General features: G+C 37.6%; 1 protein-coding gene across 3 annotated transcripts in view; it reads right to left on the bottom strand.

Annotated features, from left to right (window-relative positions):
- Positions 1 to 946: 946 nt before the first annotated feature.
- HMGCLL1 (3-hydroxymethyl-3-methylglutaryl-CoA lyase like 1) overlaps positions 947 to 17,419 on the bottom strand; it is a 72,186-nt gene continuing 55,713 nt past the window's right edge. For all 3 annotated transcript variants that reach the window (XM_015284900.4, XM_015284899.4, XM_040697951.2), the window contains 2 exons: positions 5,231 to 5,356; positions 947 to 1,343 (listed from right to left, as the gene is read on the bottom strand). In XM_015284900.4, the coding sequence (XP_015140386.1) occupies positions 1,230 to 1,343; positions 5,231 to 5,356 (240 nt within the window). In that variant the 3' untranslated portion in view covers positions 947 to 1,229. The remainder of the gene's footprint in view (positions 1,344 to 5,230; positions 5,357 to 17,419) is intronic.

Here is a 17,419-nt window from a genome sequence, read left to right as displayed (position 1 = left end):
GGGAAAACAGAGAATATGGAAAAAGATCATAGTCCAGGGTTTTGGACTATCATGTTATCAGATTATATCTTTTTCTGAAAAATATCAAAGCAAGTGCACAGAGAATTCTGAAAAGAATCTGCAAGAAATCAGTAACAGTATTGATATTTCAAACTGAAATGTGACAGTATTTTCAGGGAGCATTTGAACAGTTTCTAGATATAAGGCTTTTCTTTGCATTTGTCAATTATGGATCTAAAAATGACAATGCAGTTCTCTAGCATCTTGCTAAACTAAGACGTCTAAAAGTAAAGTATCACCATCACAAGAGCACAGAGAAATATTATAGATGCTTCTCTCTGTGTAAGCAAGTCCAACTGGGTAGTACTATCCTCAAAAATTAATGGAAAATGTCAACTCAGACTACAAAAGAAAAAGTCAAGTTGTTCAATGAGACAATGGACAAATTTTTTGCCCCTTCTATATCACTACTACCCTGAATGACAATTGAAAACCATGCCAGTTTTTAACTGCTTCATATAATAAGTTTTAATATGGTTGACAAAAAAAGCAGCTACAACAAATTTAACACATGTAACAAATAAGAAAATTTGCATTAGATTTGGGGGATCTGGAAGGCTGCCATTACCTATAAAGTCTTGGAACAAGATAAAGTCATCCGTATACTTAACAGATGTTAAACAAAACACAATAACAAAGTGCTATTACTAAAAATTTCTTACAGTGAATTCAGATTTAGCTCTGTGTTTGTAACAGAACTGAGTTGACAAATGAAAAATATAGATTCAGATAAATAAAACACATAAGAGAATGGCCACACACAATGTGGGATCTCATAAACTACTGCAAATATTTGTACTGCTCTAAAAGTCAACTTGATTAAAAGTTAACTATGTATCCACTGTTTCCAACCAGTTCAAGTGAAAAAACAACCCGAAAAACAAAATTCAATTTAAAGCATGGTAAAATGGCCAGCTGTTTATACAGTTTTCTCACCTGTGTAAGTACCAAGCATAGCGTTCTTTATGACAGTCATTTATTTCATACTTATAAATAAGACAATTTTCAACAAGACACTACAGTATGGAAACTCCTTCCATAACAGAAAGTTATATCTGGGTTCTATTTTAGTTCTTTGCTGAAATGGTTTTCTTATATTTGGTTTCTTGATAAATGTGTCCTTGGTCAAGGTAGATGACAAATGTAATTAATCTGCAAAGAAAATCCATTTACTTGACAGCTCCAGTATTGAAGGAAGCTTGTGCAACCTTTGAGTTCGTTTTCTTGTTCAAAGCTGTACAGATGAAGTTTCCAGCTTCCATCACAGTATAAAGATTGACTCCCTGAAAAACAGAGGTAAAAATCATTAATAATAATAAACGCACACGCTGAAAATGCTTAAATGTCATCTTATTTTGCTCTGGGGTCTAATTTTTGGAAAGGGTCTGACTCATATCATAAGTCACTAATGGAGCTCAGTAAAGTTGTGGTGACTTGTACAACAGTCACAGCTTCCCATTGGTGGGAAGTTCTACCACTATCAGGGTGATCACTTACTGTAACAGTAGTGAACCAAATACTATAGTAATAAATTTTGAACTCTAAAGAATCTGGAAAAAAGAACCGGAATAACTGGAAGTCGGAAGAAAAATACACTGTCTAAATATGTGCTGCACGCACTTATCAAGTACTAAAAAACTTGATGCACGTAAGTATTCCATCTGCATTTCAGGAAAATGGAGAAAGTGTATTGGCAACTAACATCAGCGAGAAACAGGATTCTGCATTCTCTTGAACAAATAAAACCTTCTTGAAAAAGTTCTCCTCAATGCAAAATTACAGTTTACACTGGTAACAAAACTGAGCAAAAACTGCAGCTGCTCGATCGGTCCTGGCTAAAACAGTATCTTGAGCAACTCACGTACACTTGAAGTCTTAGATTACAAGTGATGCAAGCTCTTGCTCCAAAGATTGGGAATTAGAAACCGGTAAAGCCACTCAGCTTTAGTTTGTAGGGTACTATTGTACATAAGTCTCAAAATTCTTAGAGCATCTGTGCTCTTTACTAGGCAGAAGCAAGGTACATCCCACCATAGACATACTTGGTGGTTAGGTTATATAAGATGTCAAAAATAAGAAACCAAAACTATACAAAAAAATCACATTTCCAGCACTGTAACACTGTAAAACATGATACATGTTGATAAGGAGCATATTTACATTTCACATTCATTAAATGGAACACAGGTGTTATCTGCCTTTTAAATCATCGTTCTTGCATGCCATGAACCCAAGTGGGTTACAGTGAAGGCACAAATCCCAGCATCCAAAAGCATGGCTCACAGATGGGTGTAGGAAAAGAGCTATGACAGATATTCGTAAGGTTGCTGAGTCAAAATAATGTCTTCAGATAGATGCTCAGACATGTACTCAGGTGTATTTGGTAACCATTTTATATATTCAGAATTATTCCTTGCTACCATGAAACACAGAAACAAGTTTCTCCAATAGCATCTATGAACATGAATGAGTTACCTACATCAGAAAAGCATCTGCCAAAAAGCACAGTTCTTTAACTCTCGCTGAGTTCAACTAATTGGTTCTTATTCAGCACTCATAAATACCAAGTCTATTATCTGTATGAACTTCAGTTTCATTGTCAGGATGTGAGGCTAACAGTATTTAGTCACTTCTCAGAAAGGCTTATTGTTTGCTAACCAAACTTCAAAGGCATTATAAGCACAAGTACTGTTTACTATAATTACATAGGAACCATAGAGAAATAGTCTTTATAAAATGTACAGGGTCCCTATAAAGTTTACACTCATACAATATCCTGAGTTGGAAGGGATCCATTAGGATCACTGAATCCAACTCCTGGCTCCACAGAAGGACCACCCAAAAATCAGGCCATGCATCTGAGAGTGTTGTTCAAATGCTCCTTGAACTCTGTCAAGCTTGGTGCCATGACCACTGCCCTGAGGAGGTTGTTCCAGTGCCTGATGACCCCCCAGTGAAGAACCTTTTCCCTGATGTCCAGTCTGAACCTCCCCTATACATTTCCATGCCTTTCCCTCACGTTTTATTGCTAGTCTACAGAGAGTAGATCAGCACCTATCCTTCTGCTCCCCTTCATGAGGAAGTTTCATGAGCATGAATGATCTATGACATTATTTTCTGTCCATTTACTATGGTTCAACTAATCAATTTGTTTGCAGATAGACTATGCTGTAAATTGCACATTTATCCTTCACTTCAAGCATCATTTCTTGGTGAGACACTGCAGAACAGTATATAGCAAATAATTATGATTCTGATGTATCTAGTCAATCTGAACACAGTAACATGCACTTAAATACCACCCATCCTTTGGTTGACACTTCACATGACTTTAGTCAACAAAACGAATACTTCAGAGCATCACTGAAAGGAACAAGATAAGGAGCTTTTTGCAAATGGACAGCATTAGTAATTATAATTTCATTTTTATGCCATATACGAAAAGGGACATATTAATAGATTTTTTCAATGATTATTTAACAGAAATGGCCATGGTACCAAAACCAAACAACACTGGAAAGACCAAAGCTCATACACTAATGTAAGAATTTTGAGACCCTGCCTACATCCATGGATTTGTCTCTCATCCAGTAAACCACTCTCTTTTTAATGGGCCAGAAAAGAGTCAAGAAGCAAAGCCTTGTGCTTTGCTATTTCATAATTTAAAATAATAAAAAAAAAGAGCACTAAATATCTGAGGATGAGATATTTATCTTCATGGGATTTGGCAATAGCCTTTAGGATAAGCTAGATAGCAAATCATTCATAGACTAGTAAATCTTATCAACCAGACTGGAACAAGGTACATTTCTTTCAATTAGGGTATTTTTATTCAATTAGTTCCTTTTGCTGGGAGTCAGTCAGAAAAGTCAGTGGGTATTTTTCCCAGAGAAAGAATATTCTGAAAGACTGTTTAAACAGTGCATGGCAACAAACTAAAATGCATGGCTTCTCCTTCTCATTCTACACAACTTATTTTAAAAGGACGTGCATGAAAAAGTCACCCCAAATCACCTATGAATATTTAAAACTGAGTCCAGTTGTAAAACAGACACTCGGGATTAAAACTTTTCTGAACAGTACCTGACATCTAACCAGAACTCCCTAAGAAGCACATGAAAGAAGATGATCATTACAGTGAACTCCGTAATGCACAGAATTGATTTCACAGTGCAAAGGGGATGTTCATTTCAGAAAGAAATGAATCCTATCATGATCCTATTAGAAAGAATGCCACACTGAACTTCAATAGATAAACAATTCCTCGTAACTTAGATCTTTGTATGGCAGATGTCAGACTTCAAGCTCTTCTTGAAGTGGCTTAAATACAAGCCACAGACATTACAGTTTTGTCAGCTTCTACTATATTCTGTTTTGAACTTGACCCTCAAAGCCTATGTCTAAGTTCAAGGTAAAATCACTGCATAGCTTAAGTTAGTAAAAATTCATTATGTCATATTTCTAGAACAACCAACCAACAGGAAAATCGAAGAGCACATCCTTTGAAGAAGGTTCCTGGTTACCAGGAATACAGAGTAATCTACATTACAAATAAACTAGGGATACTAAATACGTGCTTGGTGATGATTATTCAAGTGCAGCTCAGTGCAAATGAACTGCCTTGACCTCATCTCCAAGGAAAGGGTGGAAATAAATATGATCATGAAGCCTGCAGAAGGTAGCCAAAATTGTTCTAGCCAATAACAAATTTTGTACCATTTTGAAATATATTACTTGGATATCCGACAAATAACATCCTATGTTTGGTCTCCAAACACCAACATTCTTTAGCTACTTTGAAGGCAGAAGAACTAAATCCAAAGCTCCCTGAAAGATGCTGAAGTCCACTCAGTCTTTGCACTGAAGAGCTGACTGGCCTTTGGAGGCAATGTCTACAGCAGCAATTTTTTTTTAGGTTACTGAGGCAATGGAATGACTCTAAGCATTTGCTACTGTGTTCCTCATATCTCCAGGTAAGGAAACAGGGGTTATTCAAATCCCTGTCAAATACAGTACTGCTCTAGATTGCTCATGAACATCATTCATATTGTGACAAGCCATGTTCAAACACTGACTTGGCAAAAACTACCATTTGCTCCCAATATTTTACTGCATAGCACCATTGTTCAGTATGCCTTAAAGTCTTAAATACAAAGTAAAGATAACTTACTGTATTGATCCCTAGACCATTAAGCATGTATATCACATCCTCTGTGGCCACATTTCCAGTAGCACCTTTTGCATAGGGACAGCCACCCAAACCTGCAACAGATGAATCCACTACAGCAACTCCCATCTGGAAAACAACAACACAAAAATGCGTCACCGTTAACAAGAATTATAATTATTCATAAATAGTAGACTATACACATTATTTACCATAGATAAAATACACATCTCCACAAATGGAGGCATTCCTCAGAGGAAATTTCTTATAACAGCCTTAGCCCTGACATCTTCATAAGGTAAAACTCTCCAAACACAGATGTGGAACAGAAAACTTACATGTGATTTTGGCAGATAAACTGATTGCTGTTCTAGAGCCAAACATAGTTCTGTGGTATCTTTCTCCTTATATCTCTGCAAAATTTTTAAGGAGCCTGTATCTATTCTGTAAAGGCTTTCTAATAGCTAAACATAATCAATACATTACTCAAATACGTAATTTTAAGCATATGTACTTATCTTTGCAAGTTGGAAGTTTTAATATGAGCATTCGATTTGTGTCATTCAATGATTTTTGTACACAAGTGTGTTCTGCCTTTCCACAAGGCATGTCAGTGATAGCATTTTCTTTTCTCTAACTTTCTTCTAGTTTCTCTTACTAGAGGCAATGAAATCACCATGTTAAAAACTCCGAACATTTTTTTAGTTTTTGGTTTAGATGAAGACTATGAGGTATTTTCACCAAGTTGAACACTTCAGTGCCAGGAAGAATTGCATTTGAGGACACCTGTTAAAAGAGTTTAAGTTCACAACTGTGGAAAAAAGCATAAAGAGCAGTATCCTGCTGACTCTGACTCTTTGTTTACAATCTTCACAAGCCTAGAAGAAAACACAGTCCCAACACCATTAAATTTCACACCCTAGCACAGCATTCCAAAATCCGATTGTTAAGTTGCTTGGAATTACTCATTAGTTTGGGTATCATGGAACCTCTCCATAGGTATAGGTTCTGATCTTTACTCTGAGAACATTTTAAGAAAATATTTGAAGCACAATGTTGAACTTACAAATTTAAATAAAGACTTAAAAAATAGTCAACTGTCTTTAATTCATAATTCTCTGATTTGGGCAAGAGTTTGTGTTAAGGTTATTTTAGGATGGTTTTTCCATCCTACTGGTCTCTTTCTCTCTCCTGATCCTTACTCAGGATAGTCACAATAAAAAACACTAAAAACAATTAGTGACTTTCCCCAATACATAATACTGCATTTCCTATGGGTAAAGCCTTTCCTGGGAAACTGGTCAGACAGGGAAAGGAACTCGAGGCTGTAATTGTCAGTGCTTTGTTCAGTTTCCTCTTTCAGTGACCAGATTTTTAAAATAAAGCTGAAATGAGGAAGCATTTTTCTTCTGTTACATTAGGTATGCGATCCTAGGCACTGGGCCTGCCTTGCCAGAGAAAGCTCTTTAGCTTTCTCCTTGTAGATCAGGTACCTTTGGAAGCATTCAAGCTCTAAGGATAGTCAAGAGGTAGGCAATGGTATCAGACAGAGAGGTCATCAGGTCTTCAGAGACACCAGCATCTCTCTACCTTAAGCACACTAGTGTTCCCTCCCGCTAGGGCTAACCACCTAAAATTTAGGCAGACATACACTAAAAGTTTAGACAGACTGAATCAGGGTGAACTCAGAACTCAAAATGAGGACAGGAATTCTTGAGCACAGACAAGTTTTCACCCCAACCTCGATGTTGAGTCCTGAGAAATTCAGAGGTTAAATAATTTCTGTTGTTTACATGTGCAAGCCATTAAGACCAGCTTAGGAGTTTGACTGCAGTACAAGCTGACTTCTGTTGCTCGCATTCATACAAGTACTTAACCATTGAAGTGTTGTACTATGTCCCATTCTAAAAAGGGAAACGCTATCTTGAGCGAGGTAGTTGCTAAAAGCCTGTAATGAAGACCTCAAATGAGACAAGGCACATAACCATGACAGGCAAGGCAGTAAGTACTGTTTCATATTGCTCACACAATGAGACTTTCTGAGAAGGGATATTGTACTTAAAAGTATACTAATCTGTGAATTATGGAGTGAATCACCCAAGTACACGTTTCACATTTCAGTCACTTGTCACACACTTTGTTTGTGTAACCCACCGGTCAAAAAAATGTGTTATACAACACATCTGTGTCCAATACACAGAGGGTATGCATTTGTGATAGCTTTCAACTGGAAATTCTGTTTCACTAGCTGCTAAGATTCATACAGTTACTCTGGAAATCATTGCTTTGAGCTCTGAAGTGGCAGCTGATGGGCTTGCAAGCATCCCTGCAGAATCACAGAATCACAAGGTTGGAAAGGACTTACAAGATCATCTAGTCCAACTGTAAAACACACCTAAGGTCTCTTACTAGAAAGCTTCAGGGCATGGTGAAGGTCTAGGGAAGAAAAAGGGAAAACTACAATATAGATGTGCTGTTTTGAAGCAAGTATGCACCCTCCAACCGTGCTTGCTCCCTCAGTCTGATTTTGACACTTCCATCAGAAATGGCTGTTTGAGCAGTGAAAAGCTAGAAGAACATGTCCTTTATGGAGTTTCCTCAGCTGTCAGGTTAAGTCTTAATTGGTGGAGAATTCTTCTTGATGCACTTTTTTTAAACTTTTACAGGGGGATAAAGTTATAGATAAATTATGCGCTAAGGGACATCATAGTTGTTAAAGGAAGATCAGCAAACTCAGGACTAGCTTCAGAATCGTATAAACAGTTATCTTCTAATTCCAGTGAATTATCTCATCAAACACTTTTCACTGAGCAAAAATGGGAAAAATATCAACTAAACTGGTTTCGGTGACAAAGTAGCACCTGAATACAGATACGCCTGTACAGACAGCTGCAATGCCACTGTAATGTTGCATTTGCAGTGTGCAAGGTCCGTATCACTGGAGTATATATTTCTTACTATTCTTTGTTGGCAGGGTTTGTGACTATATGGAGGGGTACAGGATATCACAGCAACATAAACGAAACACACATCTTTGTCTAAGTAGATACCAGGATTCTCAGTCAGCCTCACTAGGTCAGTTCATACTACTTAAACTGTAAACTAGAGCAAGCTCCATTTTGCCTATGTAGGCATGAGCTTTCTGCTGGCTAAGCAGTGGTAGCAACAACCTCCAGATGACAGATGATTACTGGGAGACAATCTCATTTAAACAGCCAACTCTTTTGGCTAAACAGAGAAAGGAGGAAGTATAGTCACAGTTTTAAATAGTTAACAGTCCCAGAATGCCAGCTTTCGTGATCGTTTGGGACATTTTGAGAAGTAGGATACAAACTTGTCTCTGTATCTGCATTAGGATGGATATGCCATTTAAACATTCAGCAAGTTGTAGACAAGGTCTTGACACAGTGTATATAATACAGCACTTCTGACTAAATTCAAATCTGATGACTTCAAGTCATTTCTTTTAATACGCAGTGAGTGGGTCTCTGCCTTTAGAATTGTGTTCTTTAAAGTTCTCTTTACAACACTTCTGACTGCCTACTGCACCACCATACTGCTATTTAAGCATCAGGCTCAGCAGCATCCATCTGCTTTTGCATGTGGTACTTCTTTCAGTGATACGCATCTACAATGTGTTTTCTGATCCACGTGCAGGATCACTACAGTTCATCTTCAGTATGGCCCCATTCAAAAAGTACTTAAATAACACATACTCCAAGATCCATTCTAACAGTGCTAAAAACAGATGTTGGAAAACATCCTTCAGCAGCACTACTAACTAATTTGGAGGTTAATATTACAGCACAGCCTGTCCAAGCTCAGAGTCTGAAATAGCACCTAATAAATAACTTCTCTGCAAGTTTGAGCAGCTATGAAGCTGTTTTGCTTTTGCAGCCCTTAAAAGCAGAAGGGGCTCTAAAAGGAAAGCAAAAAATTGATATGAAGTGTAAAATAAGGCCTCATCCCTCATCACACATACAATATTTGTCAGGGTTTTAAGGGAGATAATGAGTTTCAAGCCTTTCAGCAATCTAAGCTTGCAAAGCATTTACTGTCAATATGAGATCTTTAAAAAGCCTACAGTCTCACTGTCACTTCCTGACAGGTACTGAATTGTGCTGAGATTCATGAGACATTGCCCTGCAGCTATTTCATAGAACACATCCAAGAGGAGCACTCACTGAGCTGTTTGCATAGGGATGGGCTTCCAGGACTGCTTAAATGTTCCAATCTTTCTAAAGACTTGTAGACTTCTGATGATCACTAAATTCCTGATAGTGGTCCCTGAAGACCTTCTAAACTTCATCTTTGGCTAGTATCAGCTTACTCTCCAGAGAAAGCAGAAGGCTCTTTGTCTCTGTCCCATGTTAACTTCCTAATTCCCCAAAGAGAGAGCAGGGGATTCAATTCATCACCTTTGTCAAACAGCCAATTTTAACAGGAAACCAATATTGCCAGTGGACAATAAATGCTTCATGTTTCTCAGTTTGCTTTACTGACTCCCCATAAATTCTTGTTGTGACAGTCAGCCTTCTTCATTACCCACCTTTAAACCCGGCTTCACTTGACAGAAATCTGTCTTTGTCCCTTTCTTAAGAAGGGCAAGATCAGCATCAGTAACTTGAGGGATGCATAAACTGTAATTCAGAAACAATAAGCCAGGTCTGTCATAAAATATGATTTTTTAAGCTATGAGATTTTGAAACCATAATATATACTGGGTTATTCTGGCTTCTAATTTTATTTTATTTAAAAATCAATTGCATTTATCAAGTACCTACAAAATTTAGCTATTCTGAAAACTCCTTGTAGGAATGTCCACAGAAACTTTTCTACGAGTTATACTCTCACATTGACTATAATCAAGATTTGCCATCCCCCTTTACTTCAGTAAAACAACATGTGTAAGTAAATATTTCTTTAGTATATGAACAATTAGAAGCACGTATTTCTACACATAAAGCAATACAATGCGATGACACCTCTCCCTGTGGAAAGCTAACTTCATTTCCCTTCTGCTTCTCTTTTACTCCTCACTTGCTAAAAATTAAGGCATCACAAAAGAAAACACTTTTCAGAGTAAACTGCATCACTACTGACCACAAGGTGTCACTGTTACATTAAAATCTATTATTTCACATTTCATTTATTTAGAAAATTAGTGTGCTCAGCCAAAAAAAAATATATATATATATCCTTTCCTCCTGAAGCATACTGAGATGCAAGCAGTTTGTGGGCAGACGTGCTGCATAAAATAGGTTAAAACATCATTCCTTTAACGTATTGCACACATCTTTTCATATTGCTACTGACACATTTATTATAAGCAAAGCTGGCAATGACATGTAGAGTTAAAGTTCCCTAACACTTTCCATCATAAGGCCCTACTTTCAGTTGTTTATTACTTTGTCAGCCTTTAACTGCTGGATCTTATATTTTCCATGCCTTGTCTCTGCCTCAGGCTGTATTGTTTTGGAAAGTTTTAGTGAAAAATGGAGTTGGCTGCTTCCGAGAACAAGTTTTGGGGAGAAAAAATGCTTTGTTATGCTAATATTCAATAATTCTAACACGAGCTTCTTGGAGACATTCTTGTAGCTTTACACTCTCTAATGTGGAACAGGAGTAACACTGACTTTAAGTGCTCACACAGCCTGAGCTGAGGAAAGCTTCACCTCCCTGTCAGGAAGCTGGGCTTTTTAGATACCAGGCTGCCCAAGAGTCAAGGCACCAACAACTGACCATGTTCACTCTCAACAAAGAACTAATGAGGGAGCAATTTCTCTCCAAAACTACAAAAAGCCGTGCCTCTGTCCTACACTGCACCACCTCTATGGGAAACATCTCACCAACTGGCTTCAGCACGCTGTGCTGTGGATCCAGTTCTTCAGTGAAGTCTCTTGGATGTTTTGGAGGAATCAATGCCACTAAACGTAAGAGAGAATGGTTTCTGTCAGGAGTTTTGAGATTGAGACATTTAGAATGTCCTGCTCAAAAGCTTAAAATTCAGAAACCACTATTACTGATTTCACTAGAATTGCTTTTGCAGGCACATTCTCTCTCTTTACGGTATATGCACTCCCCTTTATTTACAGGACATTACGGTTTGCTTATTCAGGGCTGCACATTAGAGTTGCTCCCCTACTAAGGATCACTGACCTGTGATCCCCCCTGCAGGGGGGAGAAGGAGACATTTCCAGACCCATGAAGATACGATGATCATAAGAGCACTGAATGGCTTTCCATTCTTCCTTCCCACCCTTCCTCCCTTCCCAAGCAACCCAGGGCACTGCCAGATTTTCCAGTTTTGTTGCTGGAGATTTGAAGCAGGAATTCCTGCTCTCAGCTAAAGCTCTGCTAATTTCACACTTTGTTTATTACATCTTCTGAATTAATCTGATTTAAAAATTTGGGATATCCAGGTTATAGATTCAAGTTTGGACAGACAGGTGGCAAACAGATAAAATAATAATTTCAGGATTGGAAGGAAAAGAGAACAAGAGAAGAAAAGCTATGGGCAATAGTGGAGCAGGTAGGAAGAAAAGTACTACATACACATAAAATATAACACCCTATGCCACATCTACGTAGCCACAAGGTTCTTCTCACATGCTACATCACATTGTAAATTAGTAAAAATGTCTTAGAATCAACAGGGAAGACAAAAAGATGACTTAAATTGATGGTAAAGTTCCTGAGGATTGTTCTGAGAGAGAAAGAATGTGAGACTAAAGAAAGCTTGTCTGGAACAGATGACACTGAAGGTCTGATGAAGAAACAAAACCCACTCATTTTGCCAGAGATGTCTCACAGAGGATAAGCTGAGCAGAGATGCACCCAGTGGGATAAAATGGCTGAATTATCATAATGCCTGAATTACAGAGCATCAGCTGAGAGTGCACTGAAGACTGGAACCACAGAAGAAAAGTGAACGGCTGATATTTGCTCCAGGGAATGCACTTCACTGTAAGTTACAATATTGAAAATGGTGAGTGCTACTATGGTGGACAGAAGAAAGGCACTGTTCTAGTACTTGAAGTAGATGTGGCAGAAACAGAATATATTCAGTGAAAATAGCAAATCTGACCCAAGCATCATAGTGCCCGAAAAGGCTGCTTAGTCCCATATACAGGGATCATATAATCTAGTTCAACTATCCTGGCTGCCCCTTTTTTTGATATTTGTACTTTGCAAAGAAAGTATAAATACTTCAATCTCCTCATTCCATCCTGATTAGCATCAGCCAGCTCCCATCCTTTTTAGTTCCTGGAAGACCAGCTTCTGCTGATCCACTCCGTGGCTTGAGCTGGGTGGATAAAAATTGTTCCTGGAGGTCTAATTTCCCTCACTTTATATACACAACACTTCCAGCAGGATGCAGAGAGGCAGAGGACGCTAGCTTGTATCTATGTGAGGAAAAAAATAAGTGGGTTGCTGAAAACATAGATATAAATATAATAAAAACTCATTTGTAGCAATGATAGTGTTTATGTAAAAGCTGGAGAAGCAGAACACAGCTATTTCATTCCACAGCAGTATGTACATAGGGTATCTTAAGGAGTGGTAACAGCATTTACAATCCCATCTGACTTTAATTCAGCCAGAGCCCTCACACAGCAGCACCTGACTCCCCTAGAGCCAGGAACATCACCCACCCACAGAAACCACTTTGTTTTGACTTCCATTCCTCATATTATCTCTGAAATCTCACCCACCTGCCACCCTGCCAGCAAGAAGGGGGACCTCCCCCACATCCCTGGGGCTGGTATCTCCAGATGTGTTGTGGAGTCCTATCAGCTCCCTAAGGGCTGATCATCCATACAGCATGTGTGGTCTCCACGGTCTGAAACTGCTGTGGCCTCATTGGCATGGAAGCTGGGGAAGCTCAACAGACAAAACCCATCTAAACAACATCTAAATAGAATACCCTGCTGAAGCTCAAGTTTTCAGCTATTTCACAAACACCAGGATGGTGGTGGGTCTGCCTACGTGTCTTGAGAAGCCTAGGACCTCTGATTTCATCTTCCCCCCACGAACTTCTCAATCAGACTTTCCTGCACTTTCCTTAGGCAACAGCAACATTTAAAGTCCTGTCAGTAATGCCAGCTTCTTAGAAGAACCTATTTTACAAGCACAGAAATCTTGCAAACACAGTCTTCCAAAAGCAGAAAAAAGCAGATTGGACTTAATCTTACTTTACTAAAGTTATTCTTCACTGGGAGCTTGCTTGAGCAAGGGCATGAACTTCAGGCCTATATTATTACTATTACGATTGTTAAAATAATTCTACCCTGCAGTTGGAATTCATAGATTTGATGCCTCTGGCAGACCTCAGTAACAATCACTGAAATACCATCATTCCCAAATAAGCAGGAAGAAAGAAAAAGGCCTGTTTTTATCAGGGAACAAAAGTCTGTTTTTGTATTTTTAATTGTTCTGGTTTTTTTGTTTTTTTGGGGGGGGGGGGGGGAAGGAAATGGGAGGAGGAAGGCAACAGTTCTCCTACTTTACAAGGCTATTTATTTTGTAAAAGAAGATACTAAACAAAGTCACAGACATTTCCAGCACAGAACATGCGTTACAATAATATAATTTGCTATTTCGGACAAGAAAATCACTTAATTTTTTATCAAATGTATAAATGTATTATTTCTATGCAGCTATTTCTATTATTTCAGCTGTTCAGACTAATTCAAAATATATAGAAATGTGCAGAATTTCAAATTCTAGTTTTGTTCTCCCACGTTTTCCTTTTTTCATGTATGTTTCATATTTACAACACATGCTATAAGCTCATTGCAGTTACTTTATGTGATAGATAATCGCTCTTCTCATTTCTGGTAGTGTATTTCATGACAGTAAAGAAGAATTGTATATTCTACCTCAAGTTAAATGAATGTGTACCTCCATCATTCAACATTACTATATATTAAAGGTCAGGTCAAAAAGGATTTGTAGAGTTAATGCTATTACTTAAGAAGTGCAGCTTTTTATTCAGGCAAACTGCTATTTTGAATCCCTCATATTTCTACTTTCATAATCCCTAGTGGAAAAAAATACTTTATCCTATTTTAGTATGTAGAACGTAAGGAAGCTTGGAGATTCTACTCCCCATTATTCATTGACTAAGTATATTCACCATGAAGAAGAGCAAATTGCCAAGGATGTATGGTAAACTACCCTTAGAAAAAACTCCTGGCACTTATTACATCATCTGGATTACACAGGTGCATATCTATCTTCTCCCATACTTGGAAAATAAGAAATACATTCTCAGTTAAAATGCTTTTAACTTATTTACAGCTAGACCTGGAGACTTAATATTTATCATCACAAAGTATAAAGCCAAATGTCCTTTTTCTTCAGGAGCACCAAAGATTAACAGATTAGAATGTTTTCCACATGTCCATTTTACTGTCAAGAGAATATTAAAGAAGTTTTCCAGCTTCCGCAGCTCAGCCAGATGTCAATGGATCCCACAGTGAAGCAAAATTGGCAGAGTAGCCTTCTCATGACCCCAGCATTGTTTTATCAAGGATCACTTTAAAAGTAAAAAGGGCCATTTCTTGCTGAGTTCTGTAATGTTTTTCAGCCCTTTTCCCCCGCAATTACACAAAAGTGCTGACTTTGTTGAACTACTGATATGCAGTAGTATTTCTTATGACTTCTCTCACACTGTGCTGTAATTGCTGTTTGTGTTGGCACAAGAAAAGTACCACGTTTTGTTTCCACTGTACATTTCCGGACTTTGGTTTCAGTAACATCAGTGTGGGATATTGTGCTGGGCATACGTTTTGTTGTGTAAACATTAACTGGTAATTTACCCTGTCAATCTCCACAGTATGGCCTCTAATTACCAGAGGTTGAGGGGCTTCAAATGGACATTTTGTAGAATATTTACAATAGCTACACTGCTGCTTCCCCCCCACCCCTCACTGGTATCTGCGTTATGAAAATCACTTCAAGGAAAAAAAAATAGACCACCACCAAAAAAAAAAAATCCAACAACAAAAACAAATGTATTCATTTTTTCCACCACTCCTAGAAAGGAAGACTAGGATCCCAGTTAGGTAAGCACAAGTTACAGCAAAATTCCAATGCAAGTTATGGTATATTAATAAATATTCCTGTATTTTTCATTAAATATTTATTTCCTTCTATATCTTTTGCAAAAAGAAAAGATTTCTATCAGTAAATTTGAGTTTTCTATCCATTCCCACTAAATAACCCCTGAACTTGCAAATAGCTGCGCACATGCTTAATTCTATTCAAGACTCAGACAAATGTATTTAACAAATGGACCATTAAGGTCTTGTTGGAAAATACGGCTTCTACTGTAAAGATTCAGAACCAAGGAGCAATCTCCTTTTAGGAGCTCCAGAATAAATGTTTTACTCATTCATCTGTGTAATTTCAAGGAAGTAGAACTTTCCATTTTGTTAAAAAATGTAATGCCCTAAGTGGGAATCCAGGATGAGATTAAACAGTTAATAACTACTGTAAAGTGACCAGAGAAAGTGTAATCAAATAGGGTATCATTTTAGACATAATAGTTTTAAAAAAAGATTAATTCTTTCCTAAGTTTTCAGCATGATTTTCATTACAATGCAGTAAACTGTTAAAGAGAGTTTGACAGTTTCTCACCTTCCACTGTTCTCCTATAAGTGGATCAGTTTTGTAATATTCAGTGCATGGCATTATAATGCCTTATCACATTACAATACTTCCAAGAGAATCTTGTTTTCTAGTACATTGACTAATTAAACAGTAGCATGAAGGTGGGCAGACACAAACTGTAATCTCCTTTGCACTGTATCTCCTTACGCTGCATAAAGTTGTTTTTTTTTTTTTTTAAAAAAAAAAGAGTTGCTCATCCAAAACAACTTTAACATTAAGGCCAGAACACTGGCTTTGTTTAAAAAGCAACAACATTCAACTTAGCATCTTCTCTTTTGCTATAAATGCACATTATATTGCCTTGTTAAGACTACTACTACTCTGTTCATACAGTGTATTCTTAAGTGGGAAAAGATCCATCAAAATAAAAATTCTTACATATTGGTACAACTTTCAGTGTGAGCAACATATAACTGTAAAGAACACAGATCAGAGAAAAATCTTTCCTTCTATAATTGTTTACTTTCTGCATTTGAAAGAACTTCACGTTAAGAAAATCACACCATTTGCCTCTGACAATTTGTCACTGTGTAGTATTTGCACTAAGCAACAAAGGAGAAAAGAATTAAATAAACAGGAAAATATGCAAGCTGGTAAGAATTATGGAGCGTATCATCCATTTATCTTTACAATGATCAAAAAGGCTTTGTTTTCGAAACCCTGGCTGTTTCAATTTGTACTGTAATATTTCAAATGAAAAAGAATAGATAAATGACAAATGAGTTGCTTCAGAAGAGAAGTTCAGCATTGCTTCTGGACAGCACAAAAGGGAAAGATGATTGTCATACTTTAAGTACTGCATCAGCTTTGGTTTCTGCCTTGACCGAAGAAGAGTCATCTTTGGCTCATTGCAGTTACGCAAGACAACCATTTGTTCTCATACAGCTGAAAAGATCTACTGAACACTCTCTTACAGAGAATTTGAAGCTTCATGACGTCTGATATCAGCATCCCTAGACTTTCTGTGATTTAATTTACTTTAACAGCTTATTTAAAGCTGCCTGATGTGTCTCAATAATAGGAAGTAAATCTCTCTCCTTCATTGCCTGCTGGATCATAACAAATTTGGTTCCGAGAAGCCATAAATATGCAAAAATGGCCAGAGGTTTAGTTACACCCCCTCAGCACAGCTGTCTGTAGAGCTGCCCAAAAAGGAAGTAAGCATCATGCTGTAAACACTACACTTCCCTGCTGGAGACACTGAGATTTGGGACCCAGTTGCAATTATTTCCCATGGCTGCTCCTGCCACAGCAAACTAGTCTGACCCTACCGTACTCACAAACAATGTAAGTTAATGAAAAGAAATACCATTTTCAAGTGAGTAGCACTGTAGTAATTCTGTCCTTATTTTACACTTACTGTTAAGCCTAAAAAAAAAAGACCCATCTACTTCAGGAGAAAAAGGGAGGCAGAATCATTTTGACAGGGTGGAAAAATACACCAGCTTAAAAACCATTTATCTCCTTCAAGCAGATTTATACAGAGTCAGCCTGATTAAAGTGCAAGATGATCTT

Source organism: Gallus gallus, chromosome 3 (assembly GCF_016699485.2).
Source record: "Gallus gallus isolate bGalGal1 chromosome 3, bGalGal1.mat.broiler.GRCg7b, whole genome shotgun sequence".
Taxonomy (NCBI): Eukaryota; Metazoa; Chordata; class Aves; order Galliformes; family Phasianidae; genus Gallus; species Gallus gallus.
The sequence above is the reverse complement of the archived record's forward strand: the minus strand, read 5'-3'. Positions and strand labels throughout refer to the sequence as shown.